Source organism: Lineus longissimus, chromosome 14 (genome assembly GCF_910592395.1).
Source record: "Lineus longissimus chromosome 14, tnLinLong1.2, whole genome shotgun sequence".
NCBI classification, from domain to species: domain Eukaryota; kingdom Metazoa; phylum Nemertea; class Pilidiophora; order Heteronemertea; family Lineidae; genus Lineus; species Lineus longissimus.
The window spans coordinates 14,457,625-14,480,005 of NC_088321.1; the positions used below are offsets into that span (position 1 = coordinate 14,457,625).

The following is a 22,381-nucleotide window of genomic DNA, read 5'->3' on the forward strand; positions in this document are numbered from 1 at the left end:
ATTGATGTTTGTTCTAATGTGCAATCTATTTACTCCTCAGAAGCTATACCAAACACTATTTTCGAAGATTTTATTTCAAAAGATTTTTCACTGTTATTCTTTGAAGTGTAAACAAAAGTGTCAGACAGAATTACTTTTGAAAAACTCCTCCACTGGAGGTGATATCCATAACAATGTCATCGGGTCACCCTCATTCTATGTCCACTTGGGTAATTGGTACACTCCATTCTCACAAGAGAAAACATTGTTTGCAAGAATTCAGTTCTTCTGACTTGCAAAATTGTCCTCGCATCAAAACACTTAATTTTTCACTAGGATTGTTTTCTTATCACGGGAGGGTAAAAACACATTTTTTGTCACACGTTCGAGAACACTTAGTTGGACAAAAAATTGGGCACTTTTTAAGATTTTTGCTATCACATGCACGGCAGAAATTCACCCTGAATTCTTACCGATTAGGAAAGGGTATTTTTAGAAATTTTGAAAAAAATTATTATTTGCATGAAAATTGGAAACACTTTTTTAAAGAAAATTTTGTTTAAAATTTAAATTTTTAAAAGATTTTTTGAAGAAAAAAATTTAATTATAGATGTATACTGATTTTCATGAAAATTATAATTTCTGATGAATCTCGTAAAAATGGAATTTTTGCTTTTTCAAAAGATTTTTCAAAAATACCAAAAAATCGAAATCGGTAAGATAAGCGGATTATCCTCACGCTTCACTACTATGCTAGCGTTGGTGTATTAACGTTCTCTAGAATTTCTCTCTTACAGGGCTACGAGTCGTCGTTACTAAAAGTAATGGCGAAAGCTGGCAAAAATAACGCTGTGAGTAAGGACACCTCAGAGGTCGAAGGTCACTCCGCACGCTCTCCGTGTTAATGGACGCATGCCCACCAAATGTCGTAAAACGCACCCGATCACAAATCACCTCGTTAAATTTTATTCGAATTTCAGGGATACGAAGGTTCGCTACTTAAAGTGACTGGTAAAAATGGAAAGAGCACCAGTGTAAGTAGAACCGTTGCCAAGGTGATGGGCGAAAATGCAAAGTCGTGCGGGAAATATTCAAATTTCTGATAATTTTCCGTTTTTTTGGAACCCCACCTTGTGATATGTCTATGGAAAGCTCTGGACTTGAGTATTGTGATGGGACATAATTTGTGACTTTATTTTGAGTTAAATGCCAAAAACATGATTGAAGAAGCCACCCCCATATCCCACCCATTTCAATTGTTTCAAAATATCCAGTTCCTCACACCCTAGTTTGAGATCTACCTATAATAAAACTCTCGTCGAGCATATTATAATGGAATATAATCTGAAACATGTTTTGCATCAAAACTTCATGGGCCCCTCCAGGCTGCCTTACTTGTCATTTGAAACTCTCAGCAAGTGTAATATGATGGTCATGTGAGAACACCAGAACGACATCTACAGAATAATTGTAGTCCCTTGGCCTCCCATTTTCAGATGTCAGTGCCAGCAATTTTACGAGTTTGTTAAATGATGGCTGCAATGGGACGCACATCCATCCTTTGGTATCAGAATTTGAACGGAGAATCTCATATCTGACAATGCTACTATGCTTACTACTTCTGAGGTATAAACTTTAGCAAATCTGCTGAAAAAAAGAAATGGCTGTTCCCTGTGTATCATCCCTCCTTTTTTGGCCCCTTCCCAAATCGAGTAAATCACGTAAAACTTTTTTCACCCCAATTCACAAAAACGTGAAATGAATTTCACTGTCACTGCCGACTTCACATTTTCACCCATTCCCTTTCAGATGAGTCGCTATTTCTCCAAAAAGCCGTGAGAAAGTGCGCGTAAATCGATAAAAGTCACCCACTCTTGAAAAACACAAAAATTCCACGTGTTTCGCTGTCGTTTAAACCAAATCGGTGGAGGTTACGATATATTGCACTGCAGTAGTTTTCGTTTTAAGATTTATCGAACCTTGTATCCAGGTAACAAGTGTGTGTATGGAATGTATTCAGATGTGTAGACAGCGAATCCTGGGGACGAGGTGACTTTATTTCATCTCATATAAACCTTGTTCCCAGGTTATGAACAGGGTTTTTCGTTATGAGTTATCAAATGTATGCTTAATCTGAAACGCCCCTGGATACAAGGTTTGAAATTCTTCAACGAAACTGCGGCAAACGCTTCGTAAATTTGTCGAGTTTAATTTTCATCATCATTAATGCCAGCATGCCGTAAAAACACGACACAATGTGCCCGACACCAAAAATCACGGCACAACATTTTTATTTACGATTAAATGCCGATATTTTTACCCAGTAATCTCGTCGCGAATTATTTCGTACTAATGCTGATTCCTGAGTTTGTGTCTTAAAATGCTTTGCTGCGTTGCGAAAATTGGAACTAACATTTTCAATTTCTTTTCGTAGTCTATTCGAGTTTCAGCGATATTTTCTCGGTAAACTTTCATGAGGTAACAATGTCCGTCTTTGTCTTAAATCAGAGTGTTAGTAAGTGTCTAAATTGAGAATTGTAAAAATGCTCTTTTAAAGAAACATGGAGATTACTTTATCAGTTGTCAACTTTAAAAATTAACAAAAAATCTCTGAAATAATTATCAAATTTGTTGTCTTTAGGTTAAATTTTGCATCAAATCCTAATTTTACTGAGAGTTTTTGTCGAATTATGGAAAAATGGTGAATACTAGTAGGTGTTCCAAACTGCGTCTTTTGCGCATAACTGTCTGAAGTATTTGAACTAATTTAAAATGTCTCCCAGACCAATTGAAACAATAGATATGAACATTCTGATAATGAAGCAGTTAACTTTGTCTTTCACATAAATGTCATAAACAAGTAGGGATGAAAAATAGAAATAACAATAAATATAGAAAAATTTATAGAAATCGAATTGTGAGTTTATTTTTAGGACAAAATATCCGTTTTCAATAGGTTCAACGGTTGCCATGTCTGTGCATGATATTTACATATTGGAAAATTTTTTTCACAATTTTCAAATGTGAGAAGTTTTGTATTATATGAATGTTAAAGGGGGTTTGCCGTTTGTATATACTGGTAAATTGGGAAAATAGAAAAGCAGTTATACACAATGCCCTAGTGAAGTTAACATGCATGCAACTCTGTTGAAACTTGGTATGTATAGTATTTGTATATCAGTCTATACAATGGCAGTGTTGACATTTATATTTAGTAGTTATTAACGCAATTTGAAATTTTCAAATTCAGTTACAAATTTAGATTTTTTTAACGAGGTGCCTTTAAACATTTTTGTGAACAAATAGGGCTGGGCATATTTAGATATATTCATCATGAAAATAAACACCTTGTCCAATTCTTTTTTTTTACCATTTAGAAAAGATGAGGGCATAAAGATTCAAAATAAACTTAGTATTTAAAAAAATAATTTCTTGGATATTGGATTTTTTGGGTGATTTAAAATGTTGACGCAAGTTCCTCCATATTCTTATTGAAGACCCTGAATTTTCTCATAAAAGTATAGATAATAATCGATATTGCTTAATTTATTGAGTTTTGAATAATTGATATTAATTGTTAAGTTGGCCTAATGGGTTTATTTAGATAAGGTTGTTTTATATGCAACTAAACAGTTAAAACAAACATTTGAAAATTTTAAAGTTTAATCCATGCTGTATTTTGTAGGCCTACTTAATCCTATTTTCAGCTTAAACGACTAAAACTTGTATTAAAAAACTCACTTCGAAAAAACTCGAAAAAAAATAATTTTCCTTTACCTTGTGAGTGCATAAATGTTGATCCTGGTCTCATCATAATAATCATTATTTCATGAATTTTATGAAATTTCATAAAATTTCATAATTCTGTCATTTTCATCATAAAAATGTATAATGATTGATAATCGAATGTAACGAAAGATGTAATAATTTTTCTGTTTCATCTCTTTGTTACAGCCGGTTGGTTTTGTCACATTTAGCTCACGAGTCGCTGCTGAGTCGGCGAAACAGGATCTACAGGTAAGTGCTGCTGCCTGGTGGCAGTTTATTCAACTAAGATTATCGCGTCTCCAGAGGATGTGAAATTTCAACAATCTTGGGGTGTCTGATCCAAGATCCCGTAATCTAACTTTCTGGGCTTCTTGACAAAATTGTCATTTATATCAACACTCCAGCGCCGTCCAACTAGTTTGGCCAAAATCTTCAGAAGCTGTGAATGGGAGAGTCAACATTCAAACTGTAGAGGGCCGGGGGGGGGAAAGATGGTCAAAAATCAGTAATTTCAGAATACGAGTTGGCGACTAAAGCTTTCATGTTCGTTTAACCACGTAAACGAACCTCCTAAATTTCCCTGGAAATTATTCCAGAATATTTTTCTGAAGAAACTCTTCTGGTATCTCATCCAGAATTCGATAAATCCTAGCGCTGACATCTAGTGTTTACATTCATAACTAAACTTGTTACACCTGATTACCGATGTCATCGTAATCTGCTTACAACTTGACGTTTTAAGTGAACACTTCTAAAAACCCAACTCAGAAACATAGCATTTTCTCCAGATTATTTTCACGATACTTTGAAATTGATCCCTGCCATCTGGTGGATATTTTTGGAATTAAACTTGTAACACGTTGCCTTTGATATCAGAGTTGGAAGATTTTATCTAAGTGCCGAAAGATAAGCCTGTGAATCAGATTCCGAAAAGTAAACGTCTTCTTCTATTTTACGATACTTGGTAATTGACGCTGCCATCTGGTGGATTTGTTATGAACTGAACTAGTAACACCTCGTCTCTGGTATCGATGTTTATCTTCTTGCTGTCATGACGATGATAAGGATGATAAATTTCCAAGTGGCCGATTTTTGTTCTGATGCGATGCTGCCATCTGATTTCGATAATTTGAACCAAACTTTAAATGAAAAGAAGAACAAAAATGTTTTTGAGTGATGTCAAAGTCTCCACCAATTTGTCAAAACAAAATTAGAATTCAATCCAAAAAAATGAAGACAAAAATAGTTTCGAAAAACAAGAAATAGTTTATAATGGCTGAAAATATTGTAGCCTGAGGTGAAGGCCCACACAATATTGGGTGTGGTTGTTCCAACATGCGATTTGGTCCCACCCTATTTTATCGGGATTCTTTCGATCGGAAATCTATAACAGATGTCAGAACGAGCTATTTTCATGAGGATGGCTGCCAAGAATATACTGTATGCCCCGAACTTTTTCCGCAGGTGAATGAAGAGATATTTTCATTCTTAATACGAAGTTGTGCATAGGTTTAATAGCATTCCGCGAAGTTACTATTTATAGCTCACAAGGTCATTTGCATAAGATATTGATGACGTTTTAGTCACGTGACAGTCGGACATCGACACTTATTTCTACGCATTTGAGCTTATTTCAAAGTCAATTATCTTTGACCCCTGCATTGTTTTTAGCATGAATGATAACCATAGAGTCAGAGAGAGAAATATTCAGAACAATTATGTAGTATTTCCAACACTCGGACATGTGCCAGATTGAATCTAACTGCCCTAGTTAGAAAGCCTGAATCCATTACGAAACCGCATGTTTGTCCGACATTGCCGGTAATTCAGCGATGGGGAAATAGAGGGCAGCAGCTGCAGTGACGTCATCTTCGCGGAATGCTATTTCATCCAGATCAGGAGAAAAAAGTATTTTTTTGAAAATCTTATGTTTTCTGAAATTTTTCCAAAATAGCCAGACAAATATTTTTCAGTTTACAATAATCCACATTAACTTAATTCTTTTTTTGCTTTCCAGGGTGTCCGCTTCGACCCCGACCTGCCACAAACGCTTAGGTTAGAATTCGCAAAGTCCAATACGAAGGTCACCAAGCCGAAGCAACAGTCCCCCCAGCCGGCCGCGACTCATCCCACGACCTTCATGCTCACCGGGCGTAAGTTACCATGGCGATGCCATAAACACTTTGATATGATTAGCCGAAATTTGTTGCATCGAAGTTTGAAATGATCGTAGAGAATTTTGAAAAATTTTCTGAAAGAAATTACTATTATTTTCACTGAATTTTCTTTTAAATTGGCACTATTTGAAAGATTTTGTTATTGTGATGGATGAAAAAAGATGCGATATCTTTTTAAAAACGTGTACTCTTGAAATAAAGATTAAACCCAGAGGGAAGTTGCACTGACATCATCCAAAGAGTAGGCATACCAGGGACTTAGAATTTTGGCCAAAATAATATTTTTTTCCCGCAAAATTTTGTCTTCAGTGACAGAATTCTGGCTCATTACCAAAGTTTGGTCTATGGCAATATTTGTTCCATTGTATTCTATTCATACAGTATTTCAAACTTCGTTGCACAAATATTTCTTCCACTGATGAATTCATGATGTTAGCGGTATGGTACAGAAGTAGGATTTCAACTAGCAGACGTATTGGTACCTGGGTCTGTAGAAAATGAGAACTGGTATTCAGAATTCACTAGTCACCTAAATCACCCATCACCCTTAAGTTGAGATCACGTTATAGAGCATGAGGCTGCTACCAGGCCATGCCACATTATAGCATCTACCCAATGCCACTTTTTAGCTTTAACCCCTTTAAGATCGTACACTTCAATCCCTCCGAACCACGAGCGAAGATTTCACTATTTTTTTGACTGATCACTTTTTATGTCGAACAAGTACTATTTCACTCCCAATATGTTGGAATCATCACTTATTATTTTGGTGTTTAACTTTGTTCAAAAATGCCCGCAGATATTGGTTGACCATTTTGATACTAACTAATGTTATGTGACCATCTGTTCTTGTTCTAAAGGGTCATTTGTCGTTGATATAGGGGATTCTATCGCAAGTTTAACATCATTGAAAGTATGGTGTTTGTATTGCCAAAAACTTGCATAGTAACCAATGCTGTCTCTAAGCAACCACCTGTTACCATTAGCGATAAGTTGTAACCATTGGAAACCCATAGCGACAAGGTGCATAACTTAGCAACCAGTTGCTATCCATAGTGACCAGGTCCCATCCATAGCCACCATAGCAATTTATGCAACCAATAAAAATATAGGAAAATCCAAACTATTGAAAGACAATTTTGCCCTTGGAACAATGACAGAGGTCTAAATTCATGCATTTTGTGCATCATGTCTTCTTGGATCTAATATAGAAATTAGTGTTTTGTGGCCTGACTCTTTTTTGAGGCAGGCCATGGATTAACATTTGTTGTGCATCTCGTCTTTCGTAGAGTCACGACCATAACCATTGTGGTTTTGGTGTTGTGCTTGTCTGATGTTAAAATTTAGAAGTTTCCGTTGTTGATAATGTAGAAACCTCATACCTATCTCTAGTTATCCATAGGTATGAGGTTGCATCTGCATGGTGTAGTGCATGGATGTATTACTTTAAAAAAGTATCAGAACTGATGAGTGTATGTCAGCTTGTGTTGTTTGTCTGGTCATGACGAAACTCTTCAAAATCAACAACCTGTCATTGCAAAATAATTTTAGTCTCCGAGACATTAGTTCTTTCTACCAGTAGGGATGAAAAATCTTCAATCTTCAAATTGATACAAAACGTTTTTTTCCTTCTTCACAAAATGTCAAACACTTTTCAAAAGAACAGTGTTATTTTTCACGATAAGAACTTTTCAAAAGATTTTTTTCACATCACATTTTCACTTTCAAAATAAAGAACATGTGAGTTTAATTAAGAGGTTCGTCAGTAAGTGGCAGTGGTTTGTTTGTCTGACATGTTGTGACCATGCTGAGATTCTAACCGATGACCTCTCGCTCCCAAGGCCAGCGGTCCGCAACTGTGCCAAAGGGCAAGACGTTAGGCACGAGGCCGTCACACTGCCTAAATCTACCAAATTTGAAACTTTCTTTGCTTGATATTGCAATCTAGACTGAAAGGTAGTTCTGGTGTGGACCCAATGGGGGCAGCACATCTTCCTCGAGTATGTCCGCCAATCACCGGGCATCAAGATTTGAAAAAAATGGTTGAAATCGAAGTCGGCCTTGATGATTCTCTACCGATGTAAAAATAGTTCCATTGTTTTAAGTTTGGTAGATTTGATGTTTTTGCTGTTCGATATATGGTCTTCTTGTTGTTGTTGTACTCCCCCTGGAGAATCAATTACAAGATAATGTCAAGTTTTAACATGCAATCCCTTTAATTTTGCTTATCCAATTCCAAAGGGCATCAAATGGCTCAGACCGACTTTTGAAAGATAATTTATGCAACAGTGCAAGTCCTTTGCATACATAATAACATCATTTGCATATCATGCATATTCATATTCTAATCAACTTTTTCGAACCTCTAGATATGCCTCACGAACAACAAAACTGGATCCTCCCACCAGGCATGTACCCATTTAACTGTATGCAACTAATAACGGTCATTTTACCCAATGTTGGTGGGGAAACTTTCATACATTTGTGCAAATTCTGTGGACTCGATGCTTTAAATATACCCCCTGTTGGCAAGTCATGACACTAGTCTTAGCAAATGCAATGAAAACCTATGTGCGCTATTTTGAAAAATTTCTCACTGTAGGATCTTCAAACTTTTATCATTGATATATTTTGACAGTTCAAACATTTGACCTTGACCTCCTAATTTGGTGCTGCACAGATACTGGTTTCCGATGAAGATTTGCTGCTCTGTTAATTATAAAGTAAAACATATAAATTTTACAATGATATTTTCGTTTGAGGCAAAGTCATTATTACCAAAAAAGCTTTGGACCGAGTCTGCAGATTCTTGTGAAAAATGTAATGTTGATTTCAGCCGACCAAGGGTAGAGTGAACATTATGAAATGCTTCTTCTTTATTTAGTTCAATGCAAGCCTACATGAAACTCTTCATTCATCATTAAACATCTCCCTCTCCTTTCTGTACCTGTATCCCATTTGGTCTCCTTGAATGCCAATATTTTGTTGACGTGGTTGCTAAGCAACCAGTTTGTAATGACAAAGTAACCGAGCAACCTTGATTGTGTGTCATCATTATTGACCTGTTTTGTTTGATTGCTAAGCAACCACATCCCTGTTTTGTTTACAGTTGCCTAGCAACCAGTTAGTTGGTGGTTGTGTGGCAACCCTTTATTGTGTGGATGGTGTTCCTCTAACTTTATTTGAATTTGGATTCCAAGCTAACAATAAGAATGACATCATTTTGTGTATGATGAAAAATCTCTTTCCTCCCATGCCTATAACCCGATTGTTGATACATATATGTATTAGTTGCTACATAGATGGTTGCTTAGCAGCCTGCTTGATGTAAATGACTGTTGCCAGGCAACCAGGTTGCCGGATGTGATCCTTAGCAACCATGTCTCTGTGTTGTTAAGTGTTGCCCTCAATACTGGCCACACGGACTTTGAAAAATGTCTTCCTAGCTAAAAAGACAAAAGATTTCTTGTCTGCGGGTAAAGCTGGTAATTGTTGTGTTTGGTATTGATCGCAAGTCGCTGCGATCACCGATTCTTGTCGTAGGCGATGACCATGGCAAACAAACAATTTTTGTTGCAGCGATTTAAATCACTTGTTTGTTGAGCGCTTTAGCATAGCTTTTCATAATTATTCCCCTAATTACTTTCCGTAGGCTTGCAGTGAACTAATGAAGTAGAGCAATTCCAAGCATGCCAAGTTTTGTAAATGGAGCTAAAAATGTGCCAAGAATTTTTAAAGCATGTCTGATTATGACACCCCTTTTGTCTGAAAATGGGTCGACCTAATGACTGTGTTGGGTTGTACCACTGAACAAAATTAGGTGAGAAGGCGTGCATGACCTATAATTGATGCATGAAATCTGAAAAATCTGAAAAATGTTTATTTTGGATAACTTGAATAACTGACAAATATTTTCAGGGTTTTTTCTGAACACAATGACCATGTACACGTTGAGTTGTGTTGAGTTGAAACAATGCAAAGCATGTCTAATAGATTAACCCTTTAAAAACTGGGACATATTTTAAACAACCTAAAATTGTAAAATCACTCCTAGAAGCAAACTTACTGGTTATTGGATCATTGGAACACTTGTCTCGATAGCTTTAAAATGAGTACCCATGTCATGTGAGTTTGAAGATTTTGATTTTTTTCTGCCTTTAATTTCTAAAGGGTTAATAAGCCACAATCACTATCCAGCAGATTATGCAACTAAATAGGCATTTTCATTCTGTTTGTGTCATGTGATTATACATAGTGCCACCTGTCGCTAGATTTTGTAACTAACTACGGTCATGTGATTCCCTTCATCCAATCACTGGACTTCTGACATTGTCATGTTGCATGCTGAGCCAATGGCAGACACTGTTACAAAATGATTCATGCAAAGCCCACTGATTAGTTAAAAAGATCTGAGGAATGTTGTAGCTAATGGTAACATACAGTGACCAACAGTCAGTCTCCATGGTTACCACAGAAATTTGCCATTTAATTTGTATGAAATGGTCTAAGTCTGTGAGAAATCTCCTTCTGCAGTAATTCCACTGAAAGTTGAGTCAAATCCACACAAAAGTTGGGTAATCCTTTCAAGATTGGGGAACGGGTTACTGCTCACTAAAAGTTAAGAAAAATTGTCCAAATTAAGACAAAAGTGGAACTGTAAAGCTTTCTATGATTAGACAATTTTCAAAATTGAATTGTAACAGTGTCTGTGATTGGCTGAAACACTAATATCCGTTGATCGTAAAACGACTAGCGTTTGATCCGTGGCGTGTTCTCTCCTCACATTTCAGAAGACCTAGGTGCTGCCGCCTTTTTCCCCGGGACGGAGGCGTGGTCACACCACCCGCTAGCGGCGGCGGCCTATGCAGAGCTGACGAGCCCGACCGCACTCCACCATCACGCAGCACTTCTGCAGCATCCTCTGGCACAGGTACCCATCCCCGATACGTTTTTGTAGCGTGTTAGCGTCAGCAGTCGCCATGGTTTCCCACCATTTGAAAAATCGAGAAAAAAATCTGTTTTAACTTATTTCCTTCTTGTCAAGAAGATGAATTTCCACCATTTAAAAAATAAGAAAAATAACTTATAACTTATTTCCTTCTTGTCAAGAAGATGAATTCCGTCCATTTCAAAAATCGTAAAAAGATATGAAATATTATCTTTAAAAAAATTAGAACAATTTGGTTCCAATCTACTCCTGAGACACCTGTCTTCATCAAGAAGTAGATAATTTGGACCATAATGCCATAAAGCTGGTATTTCAGTGAAATTATGTCGTTTTGTTTGGTGTTCTCAGAAGTGTGATTAGAAAATAGCCTAGAAATGTTGAGAAATTGATACTTGGTGCGATTCAAATTTTGAAATTGAATTTGAAAATGGCAATGGTTCTAGAGTGACCGCTGACGTTAATGCTCGCGTGATGACTTTGAGAAGATAAACATTTGAAAGAATTTGAATTTGTAAGAAAATCGTCTGCTGGAATAAATGGTATGAGAAAAGGTACCATGAGTATGGTTTGTAGTTTTGAAATTGAATTCAAAACTTCCACATTGTGTAACGTTAAAAATATTATAGAAATTTTGATTTTTAGTGAGAATTGGCTTTGCATGTGTGACCTTCAATTTGAGAAATCAATATTTTGACTGAGATGAAATGTTATTATGATGATCAAATTGGACTTATTTTGTCATGTGTTGGTTCATCAACATAATGACTTTTAGATCAGAATAAGATATAAAAAAGAGGGACACTTTTCCACGAAAAAAATCTACCAAAAACTGGAGGGACGGACCCCACCCATACACTGCCCCCCCTAAGCTATGGCAATCCCCGCACATACGAACAACAAACAATCGTATGAAAATGTCACCTCCACCAACACTCCTCCTTTTCAATGCAGCAGCGCCATCTATCGCCAATTCAGAGCCCAATATTGAACATGACCCATGCGACCCCGAGAGCTCATCCCTATTCACAACTATGACACACAGATGCAGATATGGTAAATTCACCGAAACTGCACCAGAAACGTCTCTGAAATTTGGCAATGTCACTGAAACTGCACCAAAAACTTGTCCATAATTTGGCAATGACACTGAAACTGCACCAAAAACTTGTCCATAATTCGGCACTGACACTGAAACTGCACCAAAAACTTGTCCATAGTTTGGCAATGACACTAAAACTGTACCCAAAATCTTCTCCATAACTTGTAAATTTTTGAACTGACTTTTCACCTGGGAAAAATGTGGAAAAAAACACTGGCAACACACACCCATTGTGTTTGGGAAGACACTTTCACAACTGAAAACCCCCACACTCTGAGTCACTAGCTTCACCCAACTGAACACAACCTAAATGATTAATAAAGTCTACAGTACGACAGTCCCTTCAATGTATGTTAAGAAACAGAATAGTTATCAGCTGAGGACCTATGTTCCTGTTTCCAAGCTGAGTGTCCGGTCCGTTGGCCTCTTGTTATGAATGAATGGCAACAGGCAGCATACTAGTAATTGTCAGCTGATCCTGTTTTCAAGCTGAGTGTTAGGCCCTTGGGCCTCTTGTTATGAATGGACAGAAACCATCTTCTGAACAAATCACCAGAAAGCTAACAGTAACCGTCACAAGATTGTCATATTTCTCGACAATTTTACGGTCCACCTATATGTCACCATGCAAACCATTTAACACCGTCACAACAAGGAAAGTAAATTCAAAATCGAGTGCAAAACTTTGTCACACAAATCAATAATATTTTCACGAGACACAACATCAGTCACACAAAGTCAACAAATGAACACTATCAAAATCACAAAAAAAGTGTTATGTTCACTGAATTCACCATTTGCTGTGTAATTCCCACTTCAAACACTTATATTTCACAGAATTTTACAGTTTCAAATTTTGCACTATTTTTTTCCAATCCAATATTTTTAGAGTGGTTTATTTGGCCCAGTGTTCAATGGTTTAGGCCTTGTTAAATAACATTGTGTGTTGTGTACGGTTTGAGACAGACAGGGTTAGGTCAGGTCTTTGTTTTCCCCTAACAAGAAAGAAGTGAATGAATATGTGCCTTTTAAAGGGTAACTCGTGTCAAATTTCACCATGTAATGTTTTAGCTGTTTTTGACAAATGACTATGTCACTTTCTCATAAATCGGTAAGGTTTTCGAATCGAAATGCACATTTTCTAGAGATTGATGGTTTAATCCCGCCCGGACGGCTCGCTTTGATGCCGTTTTTCGTTGATGACGTCACAACATGAACATTTTCGCGGTCGCGATGGTTTACATTCAGCGATTTTATAATAAATCTAATCAAAAATGGAAAATTTGAGCTTTACATTTGTGATCAACAATTAAAAACGGACGTATTACCGCAAAGTTGTAAATCACATCATAGTATCACTTTAAATAATAAATCGCCCAGATCACTCAAACTGTTGTTCCAAGTGCATCTCTGAGATAAATCTCAAAAAAAAAAGTGTTTGACCTTGACCTTGTTCCCGTCTGTCTTAATCCATGCAGTGTTTTCCTTTCAGTATTATCGTCCTAGCTTATAGATTGTGTTGGTCTACTTTTGAATCCAGAAACAGTCCTGTTTCTGAGTACTAAATATGCGAATTTATGCTAATGAGATATGAATATGTTAATCAGATTGGTTTAATGATCAAGAGGTCAATATTTTGACAAAGAAATGGTGCTCTGTTTATTTCTATTCCTGAGACTTTGAGATGCACTGGATCAATTTCACATTGTAATAAATTATGTTAATGTGGTACTGAATGTGTAAATCAGCTCATGAATATTGATCAGCTCATTAATGATATATTTTTAATTGTCACAGGACCAATTTACTGGCCACATGCCATTTAACAAGGTTAGCGAACAGTTGTGTTCACACTTTTATTATTAGATTTTTGCGACTTTGTGCAGTAGCCGTTCCAACACCTAATTTAGCTGCTAACCCATCCATTCATCAGCACTTTGGCGGGAAATTTCAGCACAGAATTTAAAGATATTACATAACTATGTTCACTTGTGGAGAGATAGTCTTGCAGTGTTTGTACCTGATTCTTTGAGCTAATTCTGTGGATTGGCTGTACTGGGTTGTTAGTGTCGTGGGGGAGGGAGTCTACTCAAAGTGCTGATATTTCCTGTCCAAAAGGCTCAGTAACACCTTCACAAACCGCTATCCGTAGCATTCCCGCCATGGCGGTCAGTCATACCGAACACAAACAGATCTGGCATCTTTGCCTTGGTTATTCTTTGATTCGCTGTTAACCCAGACATTTTCAAAAATCCTCCAATATTATGTTCTGTATGACTGATGACTGTGGTTTTGCTACTCTGCATGGGCCGATTGTGCATCTTAAATTGAAAGGGTCATGCTCCATTTGCCAGGCTGAACTTGGACCATACCATCAGGCGGTGGATTCGATAAAATATTCCTTTGGCAAATTCACCGAAACTGCACCAGAAACGTCTCTGAAATTTTGCAATGTCACTGAAACTGCACCAAAAACTTGTCCATAGTTGGCAATGACACTGAAACTGCACCAAAAACTTGTCCATAATTTTGCAATGACACTGAAACTGCACCAAAAACTTGTCCATAGTTGGCAATGACACTGAAACTGCACCAAAAACTTGTCCATAATTTTGCAATGTCACTGAAACTGCACCAAAAACTTGTCCATAATTTGGCAATGTCACTGAAACTGCACCAAAAACTTGTCCATAGTTTGGCAATGTCACTGAAACTGCACCAAAAACTTGTCCATAATTTGGCAATGTCACTGAAACTGCACCCAAAATCTTCTCCATAACTTGTAAATTTCTTAAATGACTTTTCACCTGGGAAAAAATGAGGAAAAAAACACTGGCAAATTCTGTGATGATATATTTAATTTGGTCCAATCAGTCCTTGTGGAGTTCAAACACCTGCACACAATTGGGCAGAAGATATTTGCATGGGGTTTTGATAGGGCAGGGGTTGCACTGAGAGTAGCTTGCACTGTCTTGGTGATTGACTTTGTTGTGTGTTTGCTGCTAAAATGCTGTGCGAATGAGCGATTTATATCGCTGGATCCTATGATTATAATCGCTGCTCTGTGCGTCAAAAATCTCTCGTCTGCTGGTAAAACTGGTATTGCTGGATTTGATGATGATCGCATATCGCTGTGATCACATTGCAAGCACCTGGGATAAACACTGCAGAGGAGCAATTTTTGTCGGATGTGATTATGACTGTAGGTCACAGTGATTTATACTGCTGGTTTGCGGGGAGCTTTAGGTAAAGGGATTTGCTTTAGGGACCTTGATATGTTGGGTTAGGTGAAGTTGAAGACCCAAAAGGGTTTCAATCAACTTTCACTGTGATGGTGATGATGATGATGATGTCGATGATGATGATGATGTCAATGATGATGATGATAATGATGATGTCGATGATGATGATGATGTCGATGATGATGATGATGTCGATGATGATGATGATGTCGATGATGATGATGATGTCGATGATGATGATGATGATGTCGATGATGATGGTGATGTCGATGATGATGATGATGTCGATGATGATGATGATGTCGATGATGATGATGATGTCGATGATGATGATGATGTCGATGATGATGATGATGTCGATGATGATGATGATGTCGATGATGATGATGATGTCGATGATGATGATGATGATGATGATGTCGATGATGATGGTGATGTCGATGATGATGATGATGTCGATGATGATGATGATGATGATGATGATGATGATGATGATGATGATGATGATGTCGATGATGATGATAATGTCGATGATGATGATGATGATGATGATGATAATGTCGATGATGATGATGATGATGATGATGATGATGATGATGATGATGATGATGTCGATGATGATGACGATGATGATGATAAATTGTAGTTGCTGCAGAATTTTGATTAGTGAACTGCAATCAGAGGCTGCATTAGGGTTTGGAGAAAGGGAGTTAACTTAATTTAAAAGCCATCGGGGAATGTTCGCAATTAGAAACACCTTGACTCCTGTTTGTGCACTGAGTAAATTTTAGTCTTAACTATTTGAGTTAGTGTGTGATTGCAGTGTGCAGAAGTAGTTTAGTTCTATAGTTCTATCCAAACTAAATTTTCCTGTCAGGATGATTCAATCATCCACCCTTTTAGACACTTTACACTAACTCCTCTAACTAATATTCCTATATCCTCAGATAGCCCTGTGATTTGAAGTGTCATGCCAGTGTTTTTGTTGTGTGTGTGTGATGGTCTCTAGCTTTTGGTGTGAGTGTACACAATGAAAGATTCGAAATTATTTACAATTTTGTTGGTTTATACCATGATGGTGGGATTTGTTAAGAAGGTCAAATGCATCAGCACAAGAACAAAAACAATGTCATGCAGGTAGTTCGCAAGCCACACATTTTCTTGCAACATGCCTATGAAAAAATACCTTATACCTATTCAAATTATTTTAAATCCAGTGTCTATACCAGTCATAACTGTTGCACCCAAGTGACAATGTTACAAAAAACATACTGTCTAACACAAACTGGAGAGTTGCATGAAAAATGCTCTGTCTCCGACACAACTCACAACACTTCGCAATATTTGTCAATTCACCAAAAATATATTCACGAATACGATTAGGTTCCTGTTAAGTTTTCTGGTTGATTAAGTGGGTGTAATGATATGTACCTCCTCAGGGCCACCCCTGGTGAATTTATTGTTAAAAGTAAAACAGTATTGATTAAAATGAATGTATGCTGATCAAACTCTCAATTCTCCACACCCTCTTGGCCCATCAATTGGCTCTGCAGACAATATGCAAATGATCATAATTTTTAGCAGATGACACATTATTTCAAATTCCCTGGCCAAACGGATAAAAATTTGAAAAAACATCTCAAGAAGGGTCGTTTATAAAGTCATACTGAAAACAAATTGTTGAAACGTTTTTGAAAATTTTCTCAACTTTACTGAAAAACTTGAAATTTGTTCTGATCATACTCTTAATTCTCCTTACAGCAGATGCATTCGCCCCTCGTAGCCCATCACATGGCCCCAGGCCACGCCACCATGCCACATCAGATATCGAGCCCCCTAATGGCTAGCCCAATAAACAATAATACCTCCAGCAACTCTCCGTGCTCAACGCTATTTATCGCCAACCTCGGCCAGAACTGCACGGAGACTGAATTGAAGGAGATATTTCATCGGTGAGTGCGATTTTTTTTGTCATTCGTTATTTTGACGTCACTTTTTTTCAGGGAATTTGACATTTTGCAGTAGTTTGGTCAGTTGTGGTATTTACTATGTATACAGGGTATTACGAAAAAATTTGGTTTGTCTTGAACAAGAAGGCAACCATGTGTCAAAATGGTCCACTGTGTACAAATGTTGATAGTCAAAAGGGTGTGGCCTGAAAATATTTGAAATCGGACAAGTGGCAAAAGCCGAGCTGCTGTTTTATTCTTGGAAATAAACGTTGCTGTTTTATAAAGCTGCTGTTTTATAAAGCTGCTGTTTTATAAAGCTGCTGTTTTATAAAGCTGTTGTTTTATAAAGCTGCTGTTTTGTAAAGCTGCTGTTTTATAAAGCTGCTGTTTTATAAAGCTGCTGTTTTGTAAAGCTGCTGTTTTATAAAGCTGCTGTTTTATTCTTGGGAATAAAAGTTCGAGATGATTTATGGAATCCACAACTGTTCGAATTGCTGTTAAAGCGGAATTATTTAGGCATGATGTCTGCATGGTTATTTACAGAGCCTGTTGACAGTTGCATTTGGAATCGGAAATATCCACAGGTCTATCTCATTCTACATCTTTTTCAGGAAGTTGTTGTTTTTTTCAGCTCGTCCATTTTGCGATATTTCATACAACATCCCTTTATGACAATAACACAACTAGAAAAAATATACAAATATGATATTTAGACGTCCATTGGTTTTGTTGAAGTTAAATGGTATTTCATAGATATTTCAAAAATTTATCCGAAAGTATTTAGGACAGTGGAATGTGGCCTCACTTGTAATATCTTTCCAAGCCTACACCCCTTTGCACAGTGACACAGTCCAACCGCCAAAATATTCGACACTATTTTATGGGCTATTTCATCGATTTCGAAATGATTGAAATGATTCCTTGAGATGGATGTTGTGCAAAGCTATTGAGATGGAATGTATCTGTGACCAGGCTAGGGCCTCCAGGAAGTGTGATTAAAATGGTAATATGCTTGTCGCATCGTGAAGACGCACAACTTCCCACCAATAAAGGCCTTGTGCACCAGTGCTACCACCGGAAATCATGTGTGTGGGTATGGGGCCTAAACTTAGGAAATAGCCAAGTCTAAATATCGTTGACCAATATGGTACCGCAGTGATGACTTGATTGAATGATCAAGCCTTAAAGGCCTGCTCACGTTCATTCAAAAATTTGAAATTAAACTTGAATTTGAGAATTTCTAATCATGTGTATATGAACTGAATATAATTTCAACAATGCCGTTGTGTAAACTGATATACAAAGGCTATAGATGCCAAATTTCAGCAAATTTGCTTGCATAATAACTGCACTGTAGCAGTGTTATTTCTATTTGATAAAATCTTGATTTGAAACGCTCTGGAGTTTCTGTAAACATGGCATAATCAATCCTGGGCCTAAACTTTTTGCTGGGAAAAAAATCAGAAAATTTTGTCGAATATTTTCACGGTTGGATGCGCCCGGGGTAATCAGCACAGGATCCTCTCTCGCATGTACACAATGCATCATATACATTCACTTCATGTGGAGTTGCTCGAGACTGCATGTACAGTCTTGATCACACATTAATTGACACCTTTATTTTGTAATATTGTATTTGGTTCCTGGTCATCTTAGAAGATTGATACGAGTTGATCGGTTTTGCCAAACGATTTATCGATGGGGCGCTGCGGTGTGTCTGTGCTATCAAGTTCCCCGCAAATAAACGCTACAAATCGCTGACACCTTTGACAATTATCTCTGTGATGAGCTGTTACAACGCTGTGCACTATTACAAAAATGTTTGGCAAAACCGGTCATCGTGTTGGCCCTCTTTTGAGTCTATCAGGAACCACTACAGAGCTGGTGAAACGAGCAGCTATTATTACAAATAAGGTGGAGTTACGCCTTGTTATCAAGACTGTACATGTTGCTTCGACCCTCTTCGCATGAAATGAACTTTACAATCATTTTAGTTGCCTTAAACCCTTCGTCCGTGTCTTTGTATACACTCGCACTTGTAGTTTGAGAACTAGCCACCAGGGGGGGCAGTAAACGCGGTGGCAGAGCGTTTTAAATCACATCAGAAGTGGGATAAGTGGGCCATAATTGGACCCAGTTGAAAACAAACTGACGCTTTGTTGTTCTGGCATCTTTGACTAGAACACAGCCGAGAAGTTTGGGGGTCTTGGGCCACTGCTCAAGTTTCCTGATGCTACAAATTTTGAGGAAAATCAGACTTCAAAGTGATTTGCATTTTTTTTGTTGCTTTGTAAACAAGCGATTTTAGATCTGCTTAACAAAGGTGCAGTTTTGGACTTTGCTTAGGGTGGAAGTTGGGTGGTAGCATGTGGCTTTTATTTACCGGTGATTGGGTCGACGTTTTCACGCTAACATGAATGTGGGGCACAGCAAGCTGCACAGCATATCACACTTGGAGGAATGCTGATCAGGCACAGCCAGTGCACAGTATATCACGTTTTGCCGCAGGGGACCAGGAACAAGGAGGATCAGCCATTTCACAGCTTATCATGTTTTGGCTCAAAGTTGAAGAAGCACAAGATCACAGTGTCACTGATGGGCAGGGTCATCAGAGATCTACTGCGAAGGAGATTACAACACAACTACTGATGGGCCAGGTCATGCATTGAGATGCTAGAGGGGAGAGTACCAAGGCTCCTGCCAGAATTGTTACTCTCCCGGTGTTCAAGGCAAGGCAAGATCACAGAGGGGGCCAAGCAAAGTACAATCACAGATCTACTTGAGATGCTTGAGGAGAGAGTGCCAAAGAGCCATTACTCTCCTGGTGTTAAGGCAAGGCAAGGTGTCAATCAAGGGAATTGTCTCAAAGAAGGATCAGGCAGAACATGTCTTGCAATGATGTTCGAACATTCAGAAGACGGTGCAGCTGTATGTTGTGAGAGGAGAATTAGCAAACAGGGATGTTGAGAAAGCGTTATTTACGATGTTTCGTGGTTTTCGTCTGGGGAAGTTTTGCCTGGTGATAGACTGTGTTTGGATGAGATGTTTGGAATGGATTTTGCGGTCTACCGGACTCGAGATGTTTCGTTGAGTGGTAGAAAGCGCTTTTAGGTTGTCTCAGTGATGTTTACATACCCACAACCCATGAAAGCAGCAGACGACAGATTTCTGATACAAGGGAAGGCAACCCAAGGATGGGTGATACACCAGAATTGGAACCAGTGACGCTGCTCCCTTGTTGGATGTTTTTGTGGTTTAAAAAATGGATGTGATCTGTCTTTGATGACCTAATCGAGTAGGCGTCCCAAGTTCACCTGAGAAAACATAAAAAAAGACAAAATCTGGACGAAATCAGGACGAAATGGAATACAGCTGTGTGCCGCATTGTTAGCGTAAATTTCGTCCCATCACCAGGAAAATAGCAACTCGCCTCTCCGCCTTTGGCAACGTACCAAAATAGCTCTACCTATTTGAAATAGCGCCGCCTGGTGACTGGTCCTCAAACTACAACTCTCGGCAGCCGGCTTGCTGCACCGTTCATTATGTTGAGACTTGTTTTTCTTTTTCCCCAGGTTTATGGGCTTTAATAGAATTCGTATGCACAACAAGGGGGGACCACCGGTAGCCTTTGTAGAATTCACGGTAAGTTACGCTGAAGACAGGGGGCGCTCAGAGGGAAACTTGATTGAAATATCGGCATATATAATCTGGGAACATGTACTAAAAAATTCGGCAAAATTCGGGCAAGTTTAAAGATAGAAGGACTACTTTTGTGGTCAGATTTAAGCAGACGTCTTGCTATTCATGCTGAATATAGGGGGCGCTGAATGGAACAGTTTGATTGAAATATCGGTGTATTAATCTGGAAAACTTGCAAAAAAATATTGGGCAAAATTCCAAAAGAAATAAAGAAGATACGGCTTGTTTTTACGGGGATTGTTCCGAGACATAAAATTCAGACCTACAAGTTAGCAGACGTTAGTTCGCATGGGATGCACTGCCCTTTCGGTGTCGGCAACATTTACGTCCCTTGTAAATTTGTTCCGTGCATGGTTCATAGAGGGCAGCATGCTACAGCGTTACGTTCATTCTATCAGCATGATTCGGCCTTTTCTGTCGTCATTGTGATGGTTTTGCCTATAGATGTCGCTGTGAATCGTCCGATTAGCGCTGTGGAAAGATTATCTCCAATCCTGGATGGAATAATGTTCGTCTCATAGCGCCAGATAAAATATTCCCCTGTGATGACGTGTTTAGCCGTGGCCAGTAGTTTTATTCGAATCATAATATCAGCCAAACAAAAGCCTTGCGGCAGATATGTCCCAAGGACCAGCAAATGATATGTTGGGCAAGGAAAATATATCTATATAGTGATTACTCCTTTCAAGACCCGAAAGTAGGTGGTGTATATAAATTGCGGAATCGGCTTCAGCAGGGTGATGGGTGCATATAAAACCACGACTGGTGCAGCATTTTATTCCTAACCTCACGAATCTGCACCAAGCAGAATACACCACAATTTAGTGTCCAAACCTCACTACCGTCCAATTTTCTAAGTGTTGTGGCATTTTTATCCGTTAATACCTTTTCCATTGAATCTGATCTAACTGCCCCCTGTTGGACAATCGAGATACTGTTCACAAAACAAATTTATTCATTATTTATTGGGAATGGTCGATTCAATGAAAAATAATTTTGGGTAAAGATCTGCGGCGTTCAAAGAAAATTGGATTGTGTGCAACCCCTGGTGCCACCTATTTATCACTCAGCAGACTACCTTTCCGCACCCCCTGCTTAATGTCGATCCCAGCACTCATGCCACAACTGTCGAAATTTCATAATGAGCGATGATTTTGATTATAAGGTTCAGATCAATTAGGTTTAGGTTTTTATTGTAGGCATCTTTTCAGAAATATTGTAGGATTTGAGGTTTTTGAAGTCCTATTACATTTGACTTGTGTCAAGTGGTGATAAGTTTTGTTGTACCTTTTGTATTGGACTGAAGAGTGTGGTTCTTGCAGGAAATATTTGAATGGTTGAAAAGTTGATTCAGTTCAGCTTTAAGTTTGTTTATATTAAAGCTGAACTGTGTCTCATAAAGTGCAGTTGGTGACTTGTCCAGAAATGAATTAGGTAAAGTTTTGTGCAGTAATCACATTTGTGTGGCCAAATCATTCTCTGTTCAGCTTTAAATCTAAAGCCTTAAAGCTGAACTG

The 22,381-nt window shown here is 38.1% G+C and overlaps 1 protein-coding gene across 6 annotated transcripts in view; it reads left to right on the forward strand.

Moving 5' to 3' along the window:
* Window positions 1-22,381, forward strand: part of LOC135499015 (protein couch potato-like) — a 145,477-nt gene that overhangs the window by 110,769 nt on the left and 12,327 nt on the right. For 2 of the 6 annotated variants that reach the window (XM_064789625.1, XM_064789619.1), the window contains exons 3-10: window positions 960-1,013; window positions 3,934-3,996; window positions 5,765-5,900; window positions 8,294-8,332; window positions 10,715-10,854; window positions 13,769-13,801; window positions 16,975-17,165; window positions 20,738-20,807. In XM_064789625.1, coding sequence (XP_064645695.1) covers window positions 960-1,013; window positions 3,934-3,996; window positions 5,765-5,900; window positions 8,294-8,332; window positions 10,715-10,854; window positions 13,769-13,801; window positions 16,975-17,165; window positions 20,738-20,807 — 726 coding nt within the window. Of the gene's footprint in view, window positions 1-776; window positions 831-959; window positions 1,014-3,933; window positions 3,997-5,764; window positions 5,901-8,293; window positions 8,333-10,714; window positions 10,855-13,768; window positions 13,802-16,974; window positions 17,166-20,737; window positions 20,808-22,381 lie in introns of all 6 variants that reach the window. The other 4 variants (XM_064789620.1, XM_064789626.1, XM_064789623.1 and 1 more) reach the window with 4 other exon arrangements.